The sequence below is a fragment of the Nicotiana tomentosiformis genome, chromosome 8 (assembly GCF_000390325.3).
Source record: "Nicotiana tomentosiformis chromosome 8, ASM39032v3, whole genome shotgun sequence".
Classification (NCBI taxonomy): Eukaryota; Viridiplantae; Streptophyta; class Magnoliopsida; order Solanales; family Solanaceae; genus Nicotiana; species Nicotiana tomentosiformis.
The window spans coordinates 13228154-13250696 of record NC_090819.1 but is presented as its reverse complement, the minus strand read 5'-3'; the positions used below and the strand labels follow the sequence as shown (position 1 = coordinate 13250696).

Genomic DNA, 22543 nt, shown 5'->3' with positions numbered 1-22543 from the left:
TCATATCTATTACCGTACTGATTCAACCTACTACCAAGATGTCCCATTTCTCTGAGTTCCTTCCGAGTTACCCTCAAATAGACACTTCCCTTGCCAGAACACCACGATCCTTAACCAAAACTCACCCGACTAGATCCTAGCATAAAACCATACCGCCCTAAGGCCCATAAGCCATTGTATTCCCTCTTAAGCACCCTAAAAGTACCACAACCGAGACACCCACTCTGAAAAGATCTTCTGTGAATCTAAAGTCATTTCCTTCACTTTTATGATACTGAAATGTAAAATCCATAATGATATAGAAATACCGCAAGTCCCGACACCATCCGATGCAAATCTCAGATTGTAGTCATATACAAATCCGAAATAAATTCACAATTGCTACATAAAAATCTTGAATCCATTAGAACTTTCTCGAGAGTCATCCACTCTACTCAAAACTCAATTGCACTGTCCAAATGGGCCGAACTGCCTATGCTCAATTAGTACCATAACACCCCAAAGAATTAATTCTTCCTTAACGCAACCGAGCAAATTCATACATCATGCACACTACCTCCGTCACGAATAACAACTCAACTCATTCCATGATTTCCATATACCCATGAAGTGTAACATAACCCGTATTCAAAAATTTCTTTACTCGAGTCATCCTCGATATCAACCTCTACAAGTCATAACCGATCCATAAGTATGCCTCATACCAAAACCAATGTAACACGTAACCATGCAATCAAATCGTCGATAGCAAACTTCCCCACTTAGCTCAATGCCATAGAATAGAACATCTGATAACTCACCATACCCATACTCTATTACTGCCATAATACCGCATGAAGATTCAACTAAATCCTTCGTAAGCTCACATAACACAAACCATATAGTACCTCAAATCATCTACTAAGCTCGCGTACAAACACGTAACAGTCAGGTCGACTTTCTCAACTAAATTCAAATTCAAATATCAACACATATACCTCGCTGGTAGAAAAGAAACTCTCAACACAACATTATAAGGATCACACCTTTGTAGATTACTCTGTAGGAGATAACCCACATGCTTAACCTCAAATTGCCATCTTGCTATACCCTTTTGCAGCCGTGATTACTACGCCATCACTAAATCTTCCTAAGTCTGAACTCACAACAAGACAGGAAAATCTACTTCGTTCCACAATTAATCAACATGAAAAATCTTTCAACACACTCATAGCTCGAGATTATACGTCACATCAAGACAGCAATCTAGCACCCAATAGTCCTTTTTACATCTCAAGCAAACTATTCCCGTCACAATCAAACCATTTGAACACATTCTGCAGTCACATCATGCTCATCATATAGCCATACATCCACTCATCGAGTCACAAATTCCACTCATAGGGACGCTACCGGACATATAAGTCCAAAAGCACGTGCTCACATAACTGAAATCCCCGCGCTCAAGCTATATTCATAACCCGGCCTCAAGTCTTCCAGAGTGGCCCATCATCAGCACACAAAAATCACATCTCGCACCTCATCCATAGAATCACAAGCCAGCGATGCACGCTTGATACCGATCTCTCACATGCGCATACGAATACGTGGAGGGAATTCAAAGAGTTATGTTTCAAGCTGAATCAATATCGCACGATAAGGAAAGAAAGATGGGAAGTTTATCTTAAATGCCCTGTAGCCTCTCGAAGATAGGTATGGACGTCATCATACCGATCCGCAAGACTCTACTGGACACTTGTTCATTACTTGTAGAACATATGAACCTAGAGCTCTGATACCACTTTTTCACGACCCAAAATCTAACTAGTCGTGATGGCACCAAACCCAACCCGTCAGATAAGCCAGTTAATAATAAACTAGTTCAAATGATATTTATTAAGAGAAGAAATGATATTACACCGCTTTTACACAAAATTTGCCCAAGGACTGGTAGTACAAATCACGAGCTTCTAAGATTAGAATTTACAAAGCTGGAATGAAATAAATACATCATATGTTCGAAATTTACATAAACAGATTTTTATAAATCTAAGGCTACCATGGACAAGAGGCAGCTATAACCGGAATACAAGTACATCTTCAAATCCATCTCCCATTGATCACAGCAACATCCGCATCCAACATCTCCACGCAAGGTGCAGAAGTGTAGTACGAGTACAACTGACCCCATGTACTCAATAAGTAACAAACCTAACATTAGGTTGAAAGTAATGACGAGCTGGAACACAGGTCGGGGTCTAACACCAATAGCCAATAACAGTTCATAACAACATAATGAAAGTAATAAAAGAAGTAGATCAGAGATCAAATGCTCAACTCGTTCACAGTTCCAGAAAAATGGGCCTGCTTTTCAAATATATCAGTGAAAACCCAGATCCTTTACCGAAATCACTAAATTTATGAGTAAGTTTGAAAACTGTGATTTTCCCAAAACTTTTCAACATGTAAATGTTTAATTTTTAAATGGCATGAGGAAAATACATTTCTATGCCTACATGTCAATATGTATGCGAAGTCATGAATGACGTGATACCGTACAATATAAGGAAAATGCATCTCTATGCCTGTATGTCAAGTGTGCATGTCAATGTGATGCAACTCAGTGATAAAACCATATGCATACTCTCAGAGTATAAATGCATATAAATGCACTCAGTCCTTCCAATTACTCAATCCTCACAGTCACTCAGTCCTCACAGCCACTCAGTCCTCACAGTCACTCAATTCTCCCAATCTCTCGGCACTCGCACTCAGTAGGTACCTGCACTAACTGAGGGTATGTACAGACTCATGAGGGGCTCCTTCAGCCCAAGCGCTATAATAAGTCAATCATGGCATAGATCAATAAAACATGCTACGGCGTACAGCCCGATCCTATAAATAGCCTCACCATAAGGCTTTTGGCCTCACTCAGTCATCAACCTCTCCAGTCTCTCGGACTCAGAATGTCATGAAAATCAGCCCAAAAATGATGATGTGATATATCAATAATTGCTGACAGAGACTGAGATATGATATGCAAATGAATACGTATGACTAAGTATATAATTGCAATGTAAGCAAATAATTCAACAACAACAATGACCTCGGTGGGTCCAAACAGAATAAGCATGTGGTCTAGATATGGTTTCTAGCATGAATAACAACGCACAAGCTCTAGTACGTAGAGATTTCATGGTTCCAGATAAGATTAGGTAAGTACACAGTACCACAGAAATATCGGAGTCACATTTCACACGCCCACACGCCCGTCACCTAGTATGTGCATCACCTGAACACCAAACACATAACACGTATAATTAGGGTTCATACCCTCAGCTCCATGTTTAGAAGTGTTACTTACCTTGAATAAGCCAAATATAATGTCGGGCAAGCCAAGCGATGCTTCAAAATTGCCATCACGCACGTACTGACCTCCGAACGTCTCGAAACTAGCCAAAACTAACTCAAATACATCAATTAATGCCAAAGGAAACAAACGCAATCGATAAAGGTCGAATCTTTAATCAAAAGCCCAAAATCAACTAAAAAGTCCAACTCGGGCCCGCGCCTCGAAACTCGACGAAACTTTTAAAATCCGATAACTTATTCAATTTCGAGTTCAACTATACTAGTTTCACTCAAATCCGACTCCGAATCAATATTCAAAACTCAAAAATTTGCTTTACGAAGTTTTAGGCAAAATTTCCTCTTTAAAATCCATAATCCAATTACCAAAAATGAAATCACGAAATATAATCACAAATGAGTCAAGAATGCTTATCCCAAGTCACATGGTGAAAAGTTCTTCAAGAATAGTCTCAATCCGAGCCCCCAATCTAAAAATATGATAAAATGACCAAACCCTCAAACTTAAAGCTTCTGCCAAGCCATTTTTGTTTTTGAGAACAAAATCCCGCTTCTACGGACTCGCACATGCGGCCACCTTCCGCTTCTGCGAACAGGCCCAAACTCAGCTGCCATCACTTTTTCGATCGTTTACTCGCTTCTGCGCAAATATTTCCGCATCTGCGATCCCTCGCCAACAGTTCAATTCCGCTCCTGCGACGAAGTGTCCGCATCTGCGCCTTCGCAGATGTGACGAGAGCTCAGCATTTGCGGACTCGTCCCCAGCAGTGCTCTTCGCTTCTATGCTCATGGGCTCGCTTCTACGACCATCGCACCTGCGTAATACTAGTCGCAGGTGCGGAACACCAGAACCAACAGCCGAGCCAAAATTCCACTTAGTCCAAAACTTATCTGACACTCGTCCGAAACTTATCCGAGCCTCTCGGGACCCCGTCTGAATATACCAACAAGTTTCATAACATCACACGGACCTACTCGAGGCCTCAAATAACACATAATAAAATCAAAATGACGAATCGTACCACAATTCAAACTTAATAAACTTTAAATTTTCAATTTTCAAATCTCGTGCCGAAACATATCGAATTAATCCGGAATGGACTCAAATTTTGCGCACAAGTCTCAAATGACTTAACGAAGTTATTCCAATTTTCGGAAGCACAATCCAAATCCGATATCATCAAAGTCAACTTCCGATCAAACTTATGAACTTTCCATTTCTTTAAATTTTTAACTTTCGTCAATTAGCGTCGAATCCTTCTAGAAATATTCAAATGCAAATCCGGGCATACGCTCAAGTCTAAAATCACCATCCGGACCTAACGGAGCCCTCAAAACTTTATTCTGGGGGTTCAAATTCACAAAGTCAAACTTAATCAACTCTTCCAACTTAAAGTTTCAACAATGAAATTCATCTTTGCAAATTGATTCAGAAAATCAAAACCGACGATTCACACAAGTCATAATACATCATACGGAGCTACTCATGCCCTCAAACCACCGAGCGAAGTGCAAATGCTCCAAACGTCCGGTCGGATCGTTACAGGGTCGAAAACGGGTAATGCAAAATAATTAAATTATCCGACCCGACTCATATTTAATACGAATAAAAAATGGATTAACTGGCAGAAGAGTTAGGGTTTATTTAACTGGAAGAGAAAATGAGCTCTTCATTATGAACAAAAACAGGAAAAATAAAATCACTATATACAAAATGTCTTGGTCCTTTCTATTCATAGAGATCCGGAAACCGAACCTATACAACCGACCCAACTAATACTAACACTACATTAGCTTTAGATACCTACAAATAAATACAAGACCAACCAGGCTTGGCCCAAAAAGATTATAACCAACTAACTTAAAATGGCCCAAAGCTAAGTGACTGAAAATGGCATAAACAGGACACCCTAAATTGGACCTAATTTTGATGGAATGTAACATTCGTTTTAATCATGCCTAAACTGGAGAAATTTTCCTCATATGGTTTCTTCGACATAATGGAACATCTTCCCGTTTATCTGCACAAAGAGCACAACTTGGAAGGTCAGTTCAACATAGATGGATGTGTTGTTTCACGGGGTAATAAATTGTAAATCGTTTGCCTTTTTGTGTATGATTAAACTTTTTACTCGTCTAAAGTTGTGTTATGTAGGAATATTGGCAAATGTAGACGGCCCACAAAACAAAAGGCCAAGATAGAGAGATCTATATGCAAAGTATATGTAGTTGAGGAAACTTCTTGTTTGTGTTCATATTGTTTTAAGATTCATGTACCATATTTGAAAAATTAGTCATATCGGCATGATCACAAAGGTGAGATAGATCCTTTGGCACCACCTATATCCATATTCAACCAACCTGGTAGAGCTTTGAAAATGCCCGTAATCAATATTTGATTGATTGATCGATCGATACGTATATATTGAATATATTTCTTAAAAATTGTGAATACTCTATAAAATAATATTATTAGTAGAATGGTCTTAACCAAATTGGGATCTAAAAAAGACGAACTGAAATATTCCAAATATAGAAAGAATGACAAAGTAGATTGAGTAACAAAGTAACCGAAATTAAGATACACCAAATGGCACGCATTTCAAAAAAGAACTTTTATTTTGACTAGTACCAAAGTATCCAAGTATTGCAGCTACAAGTTGAAGTAAAAAGTAAACGCAACTCTATTTTGGGGTAAAAATATAAAGTTAACCAGGCTTGCTACAGAAAGCTAATTCCGTGGGTGAACATAGCAGCAAAAGCATTCATTCGAGTTTTGGACAAAGACAAACCAATCTCTAAATCTCCATCTGAGTCTTTGGACTTACTAAGGGACATTGATATGCCATCATCATTGTCAATAGAAACGAACTCTAATTTTTCTGGCCTTCCCCAACCAAAATCAGCAGCATATAAGTCAAGCTTTGGTGATCCAGCAACTGAAAGCGACCGTTTCGCATCTACTTTGTCATATTCTTTAAACCAACTACCACTCAAGATCCATTCCTCATCCTTCATCCTTTTTCGAATAGCTTCTCCAATTAATTCCACAGCAATTGTAAAACCTTCCTTTCCTGCTAAGTCAACTTGTCTTGTTCTTGCAACGTACCCGACTAGGGCATTCCCGAAATAAGATGGAGGAAGTGGTGGATTGAACTGCGCTCTGCAATCTGCTGCACATCCGAAGAATTCCATTCCATTCTCGTCGATCTCTTCCCCGGTTGCGGCCTCTGATTTTATTAAGCAAGTCCATACATAAGCACACGTTACTGTGAAAGATGTTACATGAGTTAAGTTTGGCCGTCTTGTCAATACCAAATTCTTGAGCTTCCCGATATCGTGTCTTGTTATAATAAATGTACCTCGAACCTTATCAGGAGGAGTCACAACATCAGACATCTTCATCATGTGCTTATATTTCTTCATTTCATCCCATATAGACATCCCTACTCCATTAGGGTCTTTGATTACCGACCTATCATAAAATGGAATGAACTCATTAGCTAAGAATTGTTCGTCTCCACCAAATTTATTGAGCAAAGCCCACGCCCTTACGAACTTTACTATGGTAGCTCCATCACCAGCGACATGATGGTTAGTGAAACCAATGGATATGCCATGATTCGGAAAAAGTGTCACTTGAATGGCTAAGACCGGGGCTAATTGGACCCCGGGTGCATCCTTAGATTCTGCCAGCTGAGGAATAAAGTGATAAAAATTCTTAGTGTTTCGAGGATGATAACCAATGAGATAATTGAAATCCATATCACTCTCAGAAAAAATAACCGATACAGAATTTCCTGTAACATAGCGTAACTCAGGATAACCGCTCCAATCTTGTGGACAAGCAACGTTGCCAGCTAAGGGTAAATAATATTTGAGAGTGAGGGAGAGTGAATCTTTAAGAGTAGGAATAATAGTTTGGACGAAATCGGGTCTGGAAATAGGAAGCTTGTAGAATAAAATCCGCCGCATACGGTGGAAAGCTAACCAAACATGATCAAAATATGTAAGAGGGAGTGTCAATTCAGTTGCACTGCCGGGAGATGGTACAACTTGACATTGCTCAATAACAGATGCCATTATTGTAACGTTTGGTTAAGAAATAACACAATGGGTGTTAGATTGGCGTATCAATATATAGTAGACGTGATGAAACTGTTGATTTTGATGACTCGAGAGGTGACTTCATACATAAAGTGACAGGCGCCTTCGAGAAACGGACCTATGCTATATTGAGAGGGATTACTAGTATCCGTGTAAAGCTCGGTAAAAATTCTATATATATTGTAATTATAGTCAATATTTTGGGTAATGGAGTCCATATCACATAAACATAAACATCTTTGCAAAGTGTAGACTTTGTTAGCAATATTTTTTGGGACTCAAAAATATTGCATTATGTGGTAGACATCATTTGCACAAGTTGTATCTCTTCTTTTACACCTAAGAGACCAAAACTTTTTTACCTATAAAAGAGAAGGTCATTAGTTCATTTTAGACACACCAACAAGACTTGAGTCTTCATTTCTTGTTTCTTCATATCTTCCTTTATTAAGAGTGTTTTGTATGAGAGTTAAGTATTGGGAAGCACTTGTGTGAACCCTTTCTTTGGAGTGATCTTGTGAGGTTATTCCCTTAGAGTATTTGGGATTAATTAGAGTATTTACTCTAATTTTGTACTCTCTTTTGTACTCTTATTGTTATAGTAAATTGTCCCTCTCCGTTTGTGGACGTAGATCACTTTGACCGAACCACGTTAAATTGGAGTCTTCTTTATCTACTTTAATTGTCGTTGTTATCAACTTCCATTGTCTTTGTTATTGTCATTATACCGTTGTTTGACTAAATTCCGCACTACCCGAGTTTCCGATCCTAATATATATATATGTATATATTTTTTAAAAATAATAATATATTAATAATGGTCACTTCATATACAAAATAAATTTTAATTAAATCTAAAAGTGTACCCAAACCTTCAAATCTTGGTCCGCGACGCCTTTACTGACTTTGAAATGTACGTACCTTAATTATTGACACACAGAATTCATATGCATGGCTGTAATGGACTCCTTTTGGTCTTTATTTGTCCTAAGTTTGATTGTTTATCTCCACACGCAAAGAAAGCTGTCTGGCAGATTGGATATGGCCTATCTGTACTACATGAAAGCTGCCATTTCCTCGGTCGTTAGTCCAATCCCACAATCTTTTTGTCTAAGTACAATGATTTTCTCTAGAACATTAAAGTCTGACCTCAACTATTTGCATTAGAGTAAATTGATATTTACTTTAGAATTGATTGTCTATATTATAATCCATAGGATGCCTTTCTTCTCAGGTCCCGACCCTTGATTGATGCCATGAAATCAAGTTGGTCATCCTTAATTCTTATTTTCGACTCATATTAGTTATGAACATTCGCCTATGTTGTAGCCTCAAACTCCAGTAACCTTTTTTTCAATTTTCGAGAAGCGTCGGAACTTTTCAGATTCAGCCCTTTAGTAAATGTTTGAGCTGCTCATTCGTCTGGTACGACCGGTGGTAGCATCCTTGCTTTATGAAATTTGGTCACGAACTCCCAAAGCAATTCAGACTCTCCTTGTGCAATCATGAATATGTCGGCCTTTTGGGCCTTTACCTTTCTGGCCCCGGTATGGGCCTTGATAAAAGAATCTGCCAGCATCTCAAAAGAATATATTGAGTGATCGGGTAAAGTGAATACCATGTCAGGAATGCCTTTATGAGGGTCTCCCCAAATTTCTTCAGTAAGACTGACTCAATCTCATGTGGAGCTAAATCCTTCCCTTTCACTGCGGTTGTATAGGTGGTGATGTGCTCCTGAGGATCCGAAGATCCATAATACTTTGGCACGTCTGGCATTCTGAACTGCTTCGGGATCAACTTTGGTGTCGCGCTTGATTTGAACGGTAACTGGGTGTGTTTCTTTGAGTCCTGTCCTTTCAATACTGGTGGTCATCGCGGAACCCGGGATTATCTTTAAAACATATGCATAAAAAAATTGAGTTCGAATAAACCCGATTGATTAAGAGTCAAATTTATGAGTTAAAACAAAAACAATCAGTTGATAGCTCTCTTCAGAAAAATTTAGTCCACAGGCGTAAGTGAAAGAAATATCAATTGCAAAGCTGTACATTTATGATTCAAAAGACTTTTCTTTCCATTTCTAGAAAGACTGTCCCACTAATTAGGACCATTGAGTAGTTTGGTCGTTCTTGTATTTCGTTGTTCCACTCGTTTCTGGTGTATTCCAACCTTTTTATTTTATTCTATTGTTTACCCGTAAAACGATACAGTTAAATTTATACGTGATTATAGACAAGTGAATCGATTTGATTCCAAAATGATAAATAAATTAAATTAGAATGTAAGACTTAGCGCTGAAATCGAGATAAAATAATAGAAATCTTGGTTCGGGAAGCAGAGCTTCCGGAGGCAATAATAATGATCTTAATAAGTAAGAAGATAAAATATTATTGAGCTTTGAATAATATATAGCATAAGTCTTATCAGAAAATTCGTCTCCCTATATTGGTTGTTGAACACACTATTTACAGATGCAACTAGGGAGCAAGGTCCTAGGATCAAGCCCCTTGATGGTAGGCTATAATCTCATATTTTAGTCGATTATTATAATTTAATTTATTGTACTTTAATTGAGTTGGAGCTTTAATCGCTAATGTTTTGCACTAATTGTGTGTTTTATGCCTTGTATGAGTGATTCCGATCTATGTAGATGTTATGGAATGAATTCAAGCTATTCAGGAGCTTTGAAGTCTGAGTAAAAGCCCAAGGATTAAGTTGGGATCGTATTCGAGGATCAACGGATGATAGTGTATTTTAAGAACGAAACAAAGAATCGAGCATGCATCTTGCACATTGTCCAGTAAAATAAACATAACCTTTCTCTTAGAACTCTGTTTGGGCTCTACAATATATCGTTGGAAAGCTAGTTAAAAGGGCTACAACTTTCATGTTATATATTTTCCAAAATTCTCAACAGAACACCATCCACGTGATTGGGCGTGCACTGGTCGCGCATTGGGCGTGCACTGGAGGCAGAACAGGGTGAAAAATGCGCGGCCAAGTGAGCGAGCACACTTCCAGGTGTGCGGCCGCGCACATATTGTACGAAAAAAGTGTCCTATTTTGCGTAGGAGTAGGTGTATTTATTTGGGCACGACCCTACTTGATATATATACATAGAAAAATGGTATTTTGAGGAATTTTGACATAATTTAAACCTAAGGAAGCTAAGGAGAAGAGGGAGAAGCAAGAGCATAAGGATTTCACCATTCATCCTCACTCAAGACAAGGGTTTGGATGTTTTATATTTTTCTTTGACTTAAACTTAATTGTATTGAAGTGTTTTGGGTGTTTTTATTGTTGCATTTATATTCACTTGTTTATGTAATCGAAAGAGGCATAATTTGTGGTATTTTGCATTATCTTATTGGTTGAATTCATTGATTCTTGTTAGTAATCGAAAGAGGTTAGTTGAATTAATATTTAGACCTAGTTAGGAGGATAATCGAAAGAGGTTCTCCTAAGGATCAATCCACTACGGATTCTTGCATATCTTTACCAAGATTAACTTACTTCATATCGTAAGGTTGAGACTTAATCGAGAGAGGAGATTCTACTGAATGTTTGAACATAATAGAGTGAATTCGAGAGACTCACTTGAACCATAGAAGTGAAGTAATTAGAGTTAATTCCCAAACAAGTATCTTACACCTATCAAATCGACCCATATTTTCTCCCTTTGATATCTTCTTGCTTACCCTTGTTGCGATTGTCATTAGCCAATAGTTTAGACTTTTAGTAAATTTTAGTTTTAAATCACACAGCTCTAAATTGTTGATCATCTTGGATAGCAATTAAAACTAGAAGCTACGAAAACACTGTTTAAATCCAATTCATGTGGATACGATATTTTCTATACTATATTCGACTAGCGAGCATAATTTTGTGTTGTGTTTTTAGCTCGTCACCCCTCTTAAATGACAATCATGGGGGCTATTGAAGAATGCATAACGTCAGGCTATGAATGCCATATTCTCTGTAATGGACTACGTACTTATTGCTATAAAATATTCTCCATTAGATATTACCGGGTGACAGGCATTTATTTTATCTTTATGAGCAACATTCCCTTAAGGAACAAACGAGATTGCTACCCTCGGACTTGATTCCCTTTTGCCTCGCTTTTCATATTCCTTCGGCTCCACATGTCGCTTTATTATCGAAGCATTTAATATGATCATCTTTTATCCTATACAGATAGTCCCTCTGCTTTATGGTGGCACATCCTTGTGTCACCGGGAAGTTGGTGAAGATACCAATACCTTTTCTTGGTGTGAAATTCTCTGACCCTCTCTGGAAAGTTTAGATATTCCCCACAAGTCCTTAGTTTCATTTATTCGTGTAACTACACCAGTGGGCGATACTATTATTGTGGGCCATATATATCGGTCGTGTGCAGTGACTATTGGTGGATTGGAAACTAGATCTGACCTCTTATTGCTTAGTATAGTGGACTTCGATGTGATTTTGGGTATCGATTGGCTGTCTCCATGTAATGCTGTTCTGGATGGTCACACTATGACTGTGACGTTGGCGATGCCGGGGTTGCCAAGGATCGAGTGGAGAGGTTCTATACACTATGTTCCCATCAGAGTGATTTCATATTTGAAGGCCCAGCGGATGGTTGGGAAGGGTTGCTTATCTTATTTGGCCTTTGTAAGGGATGTTGGTGCTGATACTCCCGCTATTGATTCTGTTCCGGTGGTGAGAGATTTTTCCGATGTGTTTCCTACAGACCTGTCGGGCATGCCGCCCGACATGGATATTGATTGTGGTATTAACTTGGTGCTGGGTACTCAGCCCATTTCTATTTCACCGTATCGTATGACACCGCTGAGTTCAAGGAATTGAAGGAGCAACTTCAGGAACTCTTTGATAAGGGGTTTATTAGGCCACGCATTTCGCCTTAGGGTGCACCAGTTCTATTTGTGAAGAAAAAGGATGGTACCATGCGGATGTGCATTGATTACAAGCAGCTGAACAAAGTTACAATCAAGAACAAGTATCCTTTGCTGCGAATTGATGATCTATTCGACCAACTTCAGGGAGCGAGGGTGTTGTCTAAGATTGACTTGAGGTCTGGGTATCACCAGTTGACGATTCGGGACTCGGATATCCTAAAGACAACATTCAGGACCTGTTATGGTCATTGTGAGTTCCTTGTGATGTCGTTTGGCTGACCAACGCCCCCAACAACATTCATGCACCTGATGAACAGTGTATTTCGACCTCATCTTAACTCGTTTGTCATAGTGTTAATTGATGATATCCTGGTGTACTCTCATAGCTAGGAGGAGCGTTCCCAGTATTTGAGGATTGTGTTGCAGCAGTTAAGGGAGGAGAAATGTTATACTAAGTTCTCCAAATATGAGTTTTAGCTTAGTTTAGTGGCATTCTTGGGGCACGTGGTGTCCAGTGAGGGGATTCAGGTGGATCCGAGGAAGATAAAAACGGTTTAGAGTTGGCCCAATCCATCCTCAGCTATAGAGATTCGGATCTTTCTCAGCTTGGTCGGTTATTATCGTCGCTTCGTGGAGGGTTTCGCGTCTATTGCATCGCCTTTGACCAAATTGACCCAGAAGGGTGCTATTTTCAGATGGTCGGATGAGTGTGAGGAGATCTTTCAGAAGCTTAAGACTTCCTTGACCACCGCTCCAGTTCCAGTTCTACCTTCAGCTTCTGGTTCTTATACAATATATTGTGATGCTTCTCGGATCGGTATTGGATGTGTCTTGATGCAGGGAGGTAGAGTGATTGCTCATGCTTCGCGTCAGTTCAAGCCTCATGAGAAGAACTACTATGTCCATGCTTTGGAGTTAGCTGCCATCATTCATAAATTGAAGATTTGGAGGCACTATCTCTATGTTGTGTCTTGTGAGGTATTTACAGATCAGCGGAGTCTCCAGGACTTGTTCAAACAGAAGGATCTAAATTTGAGGCAGCGGAGATGGTTGGAGCTACTAAAGGACTATGATATCACTATCCTGTATCATCCCGAGAAGGCCAATGTGGTGGCCGATGCTTTGAGTAGGAAGTAAGTGAGTATGGGTAGCCATGTATTCATTCCTATTGGTGAGTGACCTCTTGCAGTTGATGTTCTGGCCTTGGCCAACCAGTTCGTTAGATTAGATGTCTCTGAGCCCAGCCAGGTTCAAGCTTGTGTGGTTTCTCGATCTTCTTTATATGATCACATCAGAGAGCACCAGTATGATGACCCTCATTTACTTGTCCTTAAGGACACGGTTCAGTATGGTTATACAAGAGATGTTACTATTGGGGATGATGGAGTATTGAGGATGCAGGGTCATATTTATGTGCCTAATATAGATGGACTACGTGAGTTGATTGTTGATGAGGCCCACAGTTCACAGTACCGGGTGCCGCAAAGATGTATTAGAACTTGAGAAAACATTATTGGTGGAGAATAATGAAGAAGGATATAGTGGGATTTTTAGCTCGGTACCTCAACTGTCAGCAGATGAAGTATGAGCATCAGAGACCGGGCGGATTGCTTCAGAGGTTAGAGATTCCAGAGTGGAAATGGGAGCGGATCACCATGAATTTTGTAGTTGGGCTCCCTCGGACTTCGAGGAAGTTCGATGATAGTTGGGTAATTGTGGATCGGCTGACCAAGTCTGCGCACTTCATTCCAGTTGGGACTACTTATTCTTCAGAGCAGTTGGCTGAGATTTACATCCAAGAGATTGTTCGCCTTCACGGTGTGCTAGTGTCTATCATTTCAGATCGGGGCACGTAGTTTACTTCGCAGTTTTGTAGAGCCGTGCAATTAGAGTTGGGTACCCAGGTTGAGTGGAGCACAACGTTTCACCCTTAGACGGACGGACAGTCCGAGCGCACTATTCAGATATTGGAGGATATGCTACGCACTTGTGTCATTGATTTTGGGGGTTCTTGGGATCAGTTCATGCCACTTGCGGAGTTTGCCTACAACAACAACTACTAGTCGAGAATTCAGATGGCTCTGTATGAGGCTTTGTATGGGAGACGGTGTAGATCTCCGGTGGTTTAGTTTGAGCCTGGTGAGGATAGGCTATTGGGTACTGGCTTGATCCAAGATGCTTTAGACAAGGTTAAGATGATTTAGGAGCGGCTTCACATGGCGCAGCCTAGGCAGAAGAGTTATGCCGACAGGAAGGTCTATGATATTGCTTACATGGTTGGGGACAAGGTACCACTCAAGGTTTCACCCATGAAGGGTGTTATGAGGTTCGGGAAGAAAGAAAAGTTTAGCCCTCGGTATATTGGGCCATTTGAGTTACTTTAGAGGAGTGGGGATGTGGCTTACAAGCTTGCCTTGCCACCTAGTTTGTCGAGTTTGCATCCAGTGTTTCATGTTTCTATGCTCCGAAAGTATGTCGGCGATCCGTCTCATGTTTTGGATTTCAGCACGGTTCAGTTGGGCAGTGATTTGACTTATGATGTGGAGCCGATCACTATTTTGGATTAGCAGGTTGGGAAGTTGAGGTCTAAGGAGATAGCTTCAGCGAAGGTGCAGTGGAGAGGTCAGTCAGTTGAGGAGGTTACTTGGGAGACCGAGCGGGAGATGCGGAGCAAATATCCACACCTATTTGAGACTTCAGGTACATTTCTAGACCCGTTCGAGGACGAACTTTTATTTAAGAGGGGGAGGATGTAATAGCCTAGCCATTCGTTTTGAGAGTTTTAGCCTTGTTCCCCCATTTACTACTCATTTTTTACTTTATAGCTATTATATGACTTGCCGGGGTAGTCGGTTCGGGTTCGGTAAAATTTCAGAATGAAATAAGACATTTAGTCTCAAGGTTGAAAGCTTAAGTTGAAATGATTGACAGTATATTGATATTTGAGTAAACGACTTTGGAACGGACTTTTGATGGTTCTGGTAGCTCCGTTAGGTGATTTTGGACTTAGGAGCGTGTCCGGATTGTGATTTACAGGTCCGTAGTGGAATTAGGCTTGAAATGGCGAAAGTTGGAATTTTTGAAAAGTTTGACCGGGAGTGGAATTTAATATAGGGGCCAGATTCCGATTCCAGAAGTTAGAGTAGGTCCGTGGTAGCATTTGTGACTTGTGTGCATAATTTGGGGTCAATTGGACATGGTTTGATAGGTTTCGGCATCATTTGTAGAAATTGGAAGTTCAAAGTTCATTAGGCTTGAATCTAAGTGCGATTAGTGTTTTTGGTGTTGTTCGAGGTGATTTGAGGGATCGACTAAGTTCGTATCGTGTTTTAGGACTTGTTGGTAGGTTTGGTTGAGGTCCCGGGGGCCTCGAGTTGGTTTCGGATGGTTATCGGATCGAAAATAGGACTTAGTGCATTGGTGAAGTTGGAGCTCTTCTGGTGTGATCGCACTTCCGAGGGGTTGGCCGCAGGTGCGATGCCGCAGATGCGGCTGGATTTACGTAGAAGCAGAGCTGGGATGGCTTGGGCAGGGACCAGGTACGAGGCGTTAACCGCAGGTGCGAGCGAGGCTCCATAGATGTGGAGTTGAGGAAGAGGCCTGTTTCCGTACAAGCGGATGGAAGGCCGCAGAAGCGGCTCCGCAGGTGCGAAACCTGGAGCGCATATGCGGGCCTGGGGGATTTAAGTGATTTCGCAGAAGCGGTTCCGTGGGTGCGGATATTTGGTCGCAGGTGCGAAAAGCCTGGGCAGATTATTGATATTAGGGTTCGCGATTTTGGGTTCATTTCAAACATTTCAAGCTCGATTTAGGCGATTCTTCAGAGGGATTTCGAGGGGATTCTTGAGGTAAGTCCCTTATGCTCATTTTTTATCAATAATCTTGCATCCCCATTGATTTTTCCACGTAGTTGGTGTGTATATAAGGTGTAAATTGGGAGTTTGAGGCTAGGGATTTTGAGAGTTTGATTTGGCGATTTGAGTGACCATTCGGTGTCGGATTTTGATAAATTTAGTATGGTTAGACTCGTGGTTGAGTGGGTTTTCAGGTTTTGGGACTTTTATCGAATTTTGAGACGTGGGTCCGGGGGCCGGCTTTTGAGTCGATTTTAGACTTTTGCTTAATAACTTAGCATTTTCTTATGGAGTTGATTCCTTTAGCCCGTATTGATTATATCGCATTGTTTATGGCCAGATTCGAGGCATTCAGAGGCCGTTTCGTGAGGCAAGAGTGTGTTGGAGTAGAGATTTTCTCGAATTGAGGTAGGTAACAATTCTAAGTTTGGTTCTGAGGGTACGAAACACCATATTACGTGTCATGCATTTGGTTTTGAGGTGACACACATGCTAGGTGACGGGCGTGTGAGCGTGCACTGTGGGAATTGTGACTTGGTCAAATTCCGTGGAACCGTGTAGTTGTTTAATCTGTTGTTATCTGTACATTCTCCATGTAGTAGATAAATTGAACCACAAATCATGTTTAGACTGTGTGTTGGCACTGTAGGGACCCATAGAGGTCGTGTTTATGTTGAGTTATTTGCTAAATTGCTATTTTTTACTCAGTCACAGTTTTACTTATTTATTATATCTTAGTCTTTATTGTTCCTTATTGATACATTATATCATTTCTGTTGGGACTGATTTTCATGATTACTGAGAGCCTGAGAGACTGGAGAGATTGATGATTGAGTGAGGCCGAGGGCCTGATTGTGAGCTATTATACTATATCACGTGAGTTGTCCGTGCAGTACATGAGTTATCTGTGCGGATCCAGATATTATACTATAGCACGTGAGTTGTCCGTTCGGATCCAGATATTATACTATAGCATGTGAGTTATCCGTGCAATATGTGAGTTGTCCATGCGGATTATAGCGCTTGGGCTAAAGGAGCCCCTTCGGAGTCTGCACCCCCCCAGTGAGCGCAGGTACCTACTGAGTGCGAGTGCCGAGTGCTGAGTGATTGGGAGGGCTGAGTGACTGTGTCCCTGAAAGGATGCATTTGATTTCATTATTGTTTCACTTAGCTGCCATGTATCACTGTCTTGAAATTTCTAAAAGATATTACACTCTGTTTCACTTAAACTTGTCATGGAATAATTGTTTGACCTAATTTATTGAACTTAAGAAGAGCATGCCTACTTTCTTATATGAAATTACTGTAATTGAACTATAGTTGTGAAGCTCGTCACTACTTTCAGTTCTTTATTTAGTCTTGTTACTTACTGAGATGGTTGTACTCATGCTACACCCTGCACCTTGTGTGCAAACCCAGGTGCATCCGGCCACTGCTGTTGTTGAGTTGTGGAGTTCAGATTCTCGGAGACTATCGAGGTAGCTATTTGTCATTTCGCAGACCTTGTTTCTCCTTCCCTATCTTTCCACTTATTTTATTTAGATTCAGATTATCATAGATAGTCTTTTCCGGACTTATGATGTAAAGATGCTCATGTACTCAGTGACACCCCTATGTTGAGAACTTCCGCGTTGTATTTTGGGTTTCTATCTCGTTTATGAAAGTTTTTATTGTTTAAACTGCTTAAATTCGTTTTCTGTTAAAAGTGTTAGAATATTTTTAAATTTCGGCTTGCCTAGTACCACAATAGGCGCCATCACGACAGGTAAGGATTTGGGATCGAGACATGATCCTTCTTTTTTCATTATTTCAGCAACTCGGTAGACACCACCAAGGGTTGAATACTTGGACCATTGGGTCTAGGAGATTTTGGACGTCACTATGCCTGAAACCCATCAATGGAAAGAACTAGCCCTTAAATACTGATGGAAGGGCAAAAATTATGGTAGGTTGAGTTTATCTTGTTATTACTTTTCGTATAAGAAAACTGGTTAACTTTTCTTTCCTGTTGAATTCAGGTCTTCCACATGGATCTATTACCGTCCCCGAAGAGGATGTTTTGGTTGATCTTACTGATGCAGTGAGGTTGCTGCAGGAGGCTTTCACCCGAATGGGTGTCATCGGGCCTGCTTCCGGTGCAAGTTCTTCTTCTCGGAGTCCACAGCTGGAGAACAAGCAACAAAAAAGTGACGCTCTTCCATGGCCGAGGGTAAGAATAAAGAGGCGAAGAGCGTCGTTCCCGAGCCAACCGAAGACACTGTGGTGATCGATGATGGAGGAGCCAGTGATGAGGGGACTTTTTACATAGAAGACTATGACCTTTATCAGCGCAACAGAATGCTTAATTTGTTGAGTTAGTTAAACCAACCGAGGACGACGTCCAAGCGCTCTGGGGGAAATATGATATAGTGGAAGATTCCAACTCTCGCTTCCGAGTCCCAGTCATTGTTCCTGGTACCGTGAGGCTGGGTACTGGGTCTATTTCATCTTCGGTTGATGAGCAACCAACAACTAGCACTGTTTTTGCAGCAGATGCTTTTCAACTTACAATGCTATCAGCTTTATCTCCCTCTTCGCCAACTTTACTTTCGCCACTAGCAACTGTTACATCATCTCCACCGGTTGCAGTCGTCCGAGAGGAGGATGTCCCTCTTCCCCAATCCCTAGTTAATGGGAATTTGGGACATAACTATTTTCCCCCTCCGAAGATCCTCAGAGGAGGATGAGTGTTTCCCTCTCGATTTCTACCGGATGCCATCTACTATCTCGGACGGTGGAACTTGCTAATTATCTGAAGCCTATGGCTTCAGAGAAGGATATGAATAAAATACAGTCTCTCCAGGGAGAGTGTATGGTGAAGAATGCCATGCACAACGCAGCAGCGGTACGATCTTTGTTCCCAATGTTGTTTCTTCTATCTTTGTTATGGCAGGGTTTTTAATTTGTACTTCTGTTTTGCAGGCTAACTTCCTTGCTTCCTAGGGCTTACGGAGGTTGATCCTTGAAACGGAGAAACTCACCTCCGAGCTGGATCAATTATTGGCTGGGTGGGAACAAATTGTTGCTTACCTCCCAGAACTAGAAGCACAAGTCGCTTAGGAAGTTGAGTTTGAGGCTCGGTTGCAACAAAGCGAGCAAGAAGTTATGATCCTCAGCCAAGGGCCGCCCTGTTAAGGGTACAATTTGAGGAAGCTAAGAAAAAATGGGTTGAAGTCCAAAATGTTGTTCTTGCTATTACCGATCGTAAGGCTACCTCTACTGAAACACTGAATAATTTGGAGGCAGCCTTGAACTCCAAAACTGAAGAAGCTGCTACTGTTGAGGAGAAGTTTTTAACTCCACTATCCGTGACCTTGATTTCAGTCTCCAGGCCGCTAGATCTGAGTAGAATAACCTTGCGACCGTGTTTGACCATCTTAAGAAAGAACATCAGCGCCGAGTGGCTTCCCTCATTGTTCAAAAAACATATTCTATGTATAGTATGAGGAAAAAGAACCTTGGAAGAGGCCAAAGCGGGAGTTATTGACCTTCATGCCAAAATTGCCAAGGCCCGTGAGCTGTAGTCAACTGCCCGAAGGGGTCACCCGATCTAACCCGATGCGACTGACTCTTCTAGTTCTTGTTCTGATTTCTCGGGAACTAAAGAGGAACCTGAAGGGGAAGATGGTGAAGTCCAAGATCTTGAGCCGGCGGCAGATCTACCTATTTCTCCTGGGTGCGCGGATGCTTCTCTTCCCCCAGATTCTAGGGATACAGTAGTTTAGCTTTTGCTTTATTTGCTTTTATTTTCCATACTTTTGTATTTGTGCTGCTTGGCACATTCGTTGTATATAAAAGTGCTTTTTTGTTTAAGCATTGTGCAAATGTTTCTATTTTGCGTCGAGTTATGCAAGGCTTCGGGTGTATTTTTTCTCGATAGCATTTGGATTTCGGGCATAAGTTCTTCCGAAATCAACCATTTACCGTGAGGGTTTCATAAGAGAGGGCCTTATTATATTTACGGTGCTCTTGAAGAGGACGTCCCATGTTCATTACGAAATTAGCATTTGAAGTACTCATTTAAATTTCAAAGGATAAAATTAATTCATCGTTCGGACAAGAAACAAAATAAAAATAAAAGGACTTTACTTTATTCCTTCTATTTTTAAAAGTAAAAAGCATTCGTTGTGCTAAAAAGAAATTGTCATTACTTGTGGCTAATTTGTACAACTTGTTTCTACGGGGCTGGCCGCGAAGTCCCCAGTCCCGATGATACAACTTTATTCCTGATCGATGTGGCAGTCATGTTGCCGTATTCTCATATTATTCCCTCCTCCCAGTGTTCGAATGCGAAGAATGCGAATTTGCTCGGCTCAGGAGCAGGCGTCGGTTCATGTAATTGCTATGATGTATGCTCTTTCCCTTTGCATATGGAAACTGAATTGCGTTCATCTCCCTTACCGCCGGTTGGTCTCCTCTTATTTGTTTAATTCGCTCGGTTCATGTAATTTCAATAATTGATGATATGTTGATGGCACAACCTTCTTCTCGTGAAACCATAGTCTTCCTAGGATAATGTCCACTACTTCAAAAAGGGTCATCTTCATTACCCCCTCGGCATTCGTAGGGAACAAAATCTCTCCTCGGATTGTCACACTTGCCAAATTGAACCATGCGAGAAATTTTGTGGCCGGAATGATACTTCTGGTCGGCTTGGCTTGCTCCAGCACTTTTTATTGGATAATATTGGCCGAACTTCCTGGGTAAACCAAGACACGTTTAGTTTTAAAAATCCAAAATATTTAGAGAGATTACGAGGGCATCGTTGTGCACTAGCAGTAGTCCATATGCATCTTCCTCCATGAAAGTAATGTCATCCTCAGCGACTTCCTTGAATCTCTTATTGTGTGATATTGACACCTTCATCTTTTTTTATGCCGAAAATTTCACACCATTAATCTCATTCCCCACCGAAAATCACGTTGAACATCATACAAGGAGGATCTTCTCCCGCTTTTGAGGGTTTCACGTTGTCCCGGTTGCGGCCGTAGTTGATTTTGGCCCGGTCGTTTAAGAATTCTCTAAGGTGGCCATTTTTTAACAATGTCGCCTCCTCCTCATGCAGATGCCGGCAGTCCCTAATTTGGTGGCCGTTGGTCCTATGGTATTCTTATTATAAATTAAGATCCCTCTGACTGGGATCGAATCTCATTGTCTTCGAGAATTGTGCTTCCTTGATATTCCTCATAGCCTACACTAATTTCACTACGCTGACGTTGAAGTTGTATTCGGATAGCCTGGGGTAGGAGAAATTTCGGGAACTTGATATCTCTTTGTCTTGCAATGATCTGTTATTCCGGCCACGATCAGCTCTCCTATCGGTAACGAATCTATCCGCCGACCAGAAACCTCTGCTGCATCCTTCGACCCTTTCATAGGGGAAAAATCATCCTCTAGAAGACCGTCGGTCTGTGTCGAAATAATCTTTCGATTTCACCTTATTTTTCTCCGCTCCCGACCCTTGATTGATGCCAGGAAACCGAGATGGTCATCCTCAATTCTTATCTTTGACTCATACCAGTTATGACATTCGTTCACGTTGTAGCCTAGAACTCGAGCAAACTTTCTTTCAATTTTCGAGAAGCGTCGGAACTTCTCGGATTCAGCCTTTTAGTAATTGTTTCAGCTACCCATTCGTCTGGTTCGACTGGTAGCAGCATCCTTTCTTTTTGGAATCTGGTCACGAACTCCTACAGCAATTTGGGCTCTCCTTGTGCAATCAGATTATGTCGGCCTTTCGGGCCTTTACCTTTCTGGCCCCGGCATGGGCCTTGATAAAAGAATCTGCGAGCATCTCGAAAGAATCTATTGAGTACTTGGGTAAAACAGAATACCATGTCAGGCCCCCCTTTATGAGGGTCTCCCCGAATTTCTTAGACTGACTCAATCTCGTGTGGAGCTAAATCGTTCCCCTTCACCTCCGTTGTATAGGTAGTTATGTGCTCCTGAGGATCCGAAGTTTTATCATACTTCGGCATGTCTGGCAATTTGAACTGTTTCGGAATCAATTTTGGTGTCGCGCTTGGTTTGAGTGATAACTGGGTGTATTTATTTGAGTCTGGTCCTTTCAATACTGGTGGTTCTGGAACCCGGGATCATCTGTCATATATTTTATTTGTTTAAAACATATGCATAAAAAAAATTGAGTTCGGATGAACACGATTGATTAACAGTCAAATTTATGAGTTAAACCAAAAACAATCAGTTGATAGCTCTCTTCAGAAAAATTTAGTCCACAAGCGTAAGTGAAGAAATATCAAATGCAAAGCTATACATTTCTGATTCAAAAGACTT

At 40.9% G+C, this 22543-nt stretch overlaps 1 protein-coding gene across 1 annotated transcript; it reads right to left on the bottom strand.

Moving 5' to 3' along the window:
* Positions 1 to 5948: 5948 nt before the first annotated feature.
* LOC104112522 (phenolic glucoside malonyltransferase 1) lies at positions 5949 to 7547 on the bottom strand. The gene has a single exon (XM_033660345.2). It carries the CDS (start codon positions 7429 to 7431, stop codon positions 6070 to 6072), a length of 1362 nt encoding a protein of 453 aa, XP_033516236.1. The 5' UTR covers positions 7432 to 7547; the 3' UTR covers positions 5949 to 6069.
* Between the last annotated feature and the right edge of the window lie 14996 nt (positions 7548 to 22543).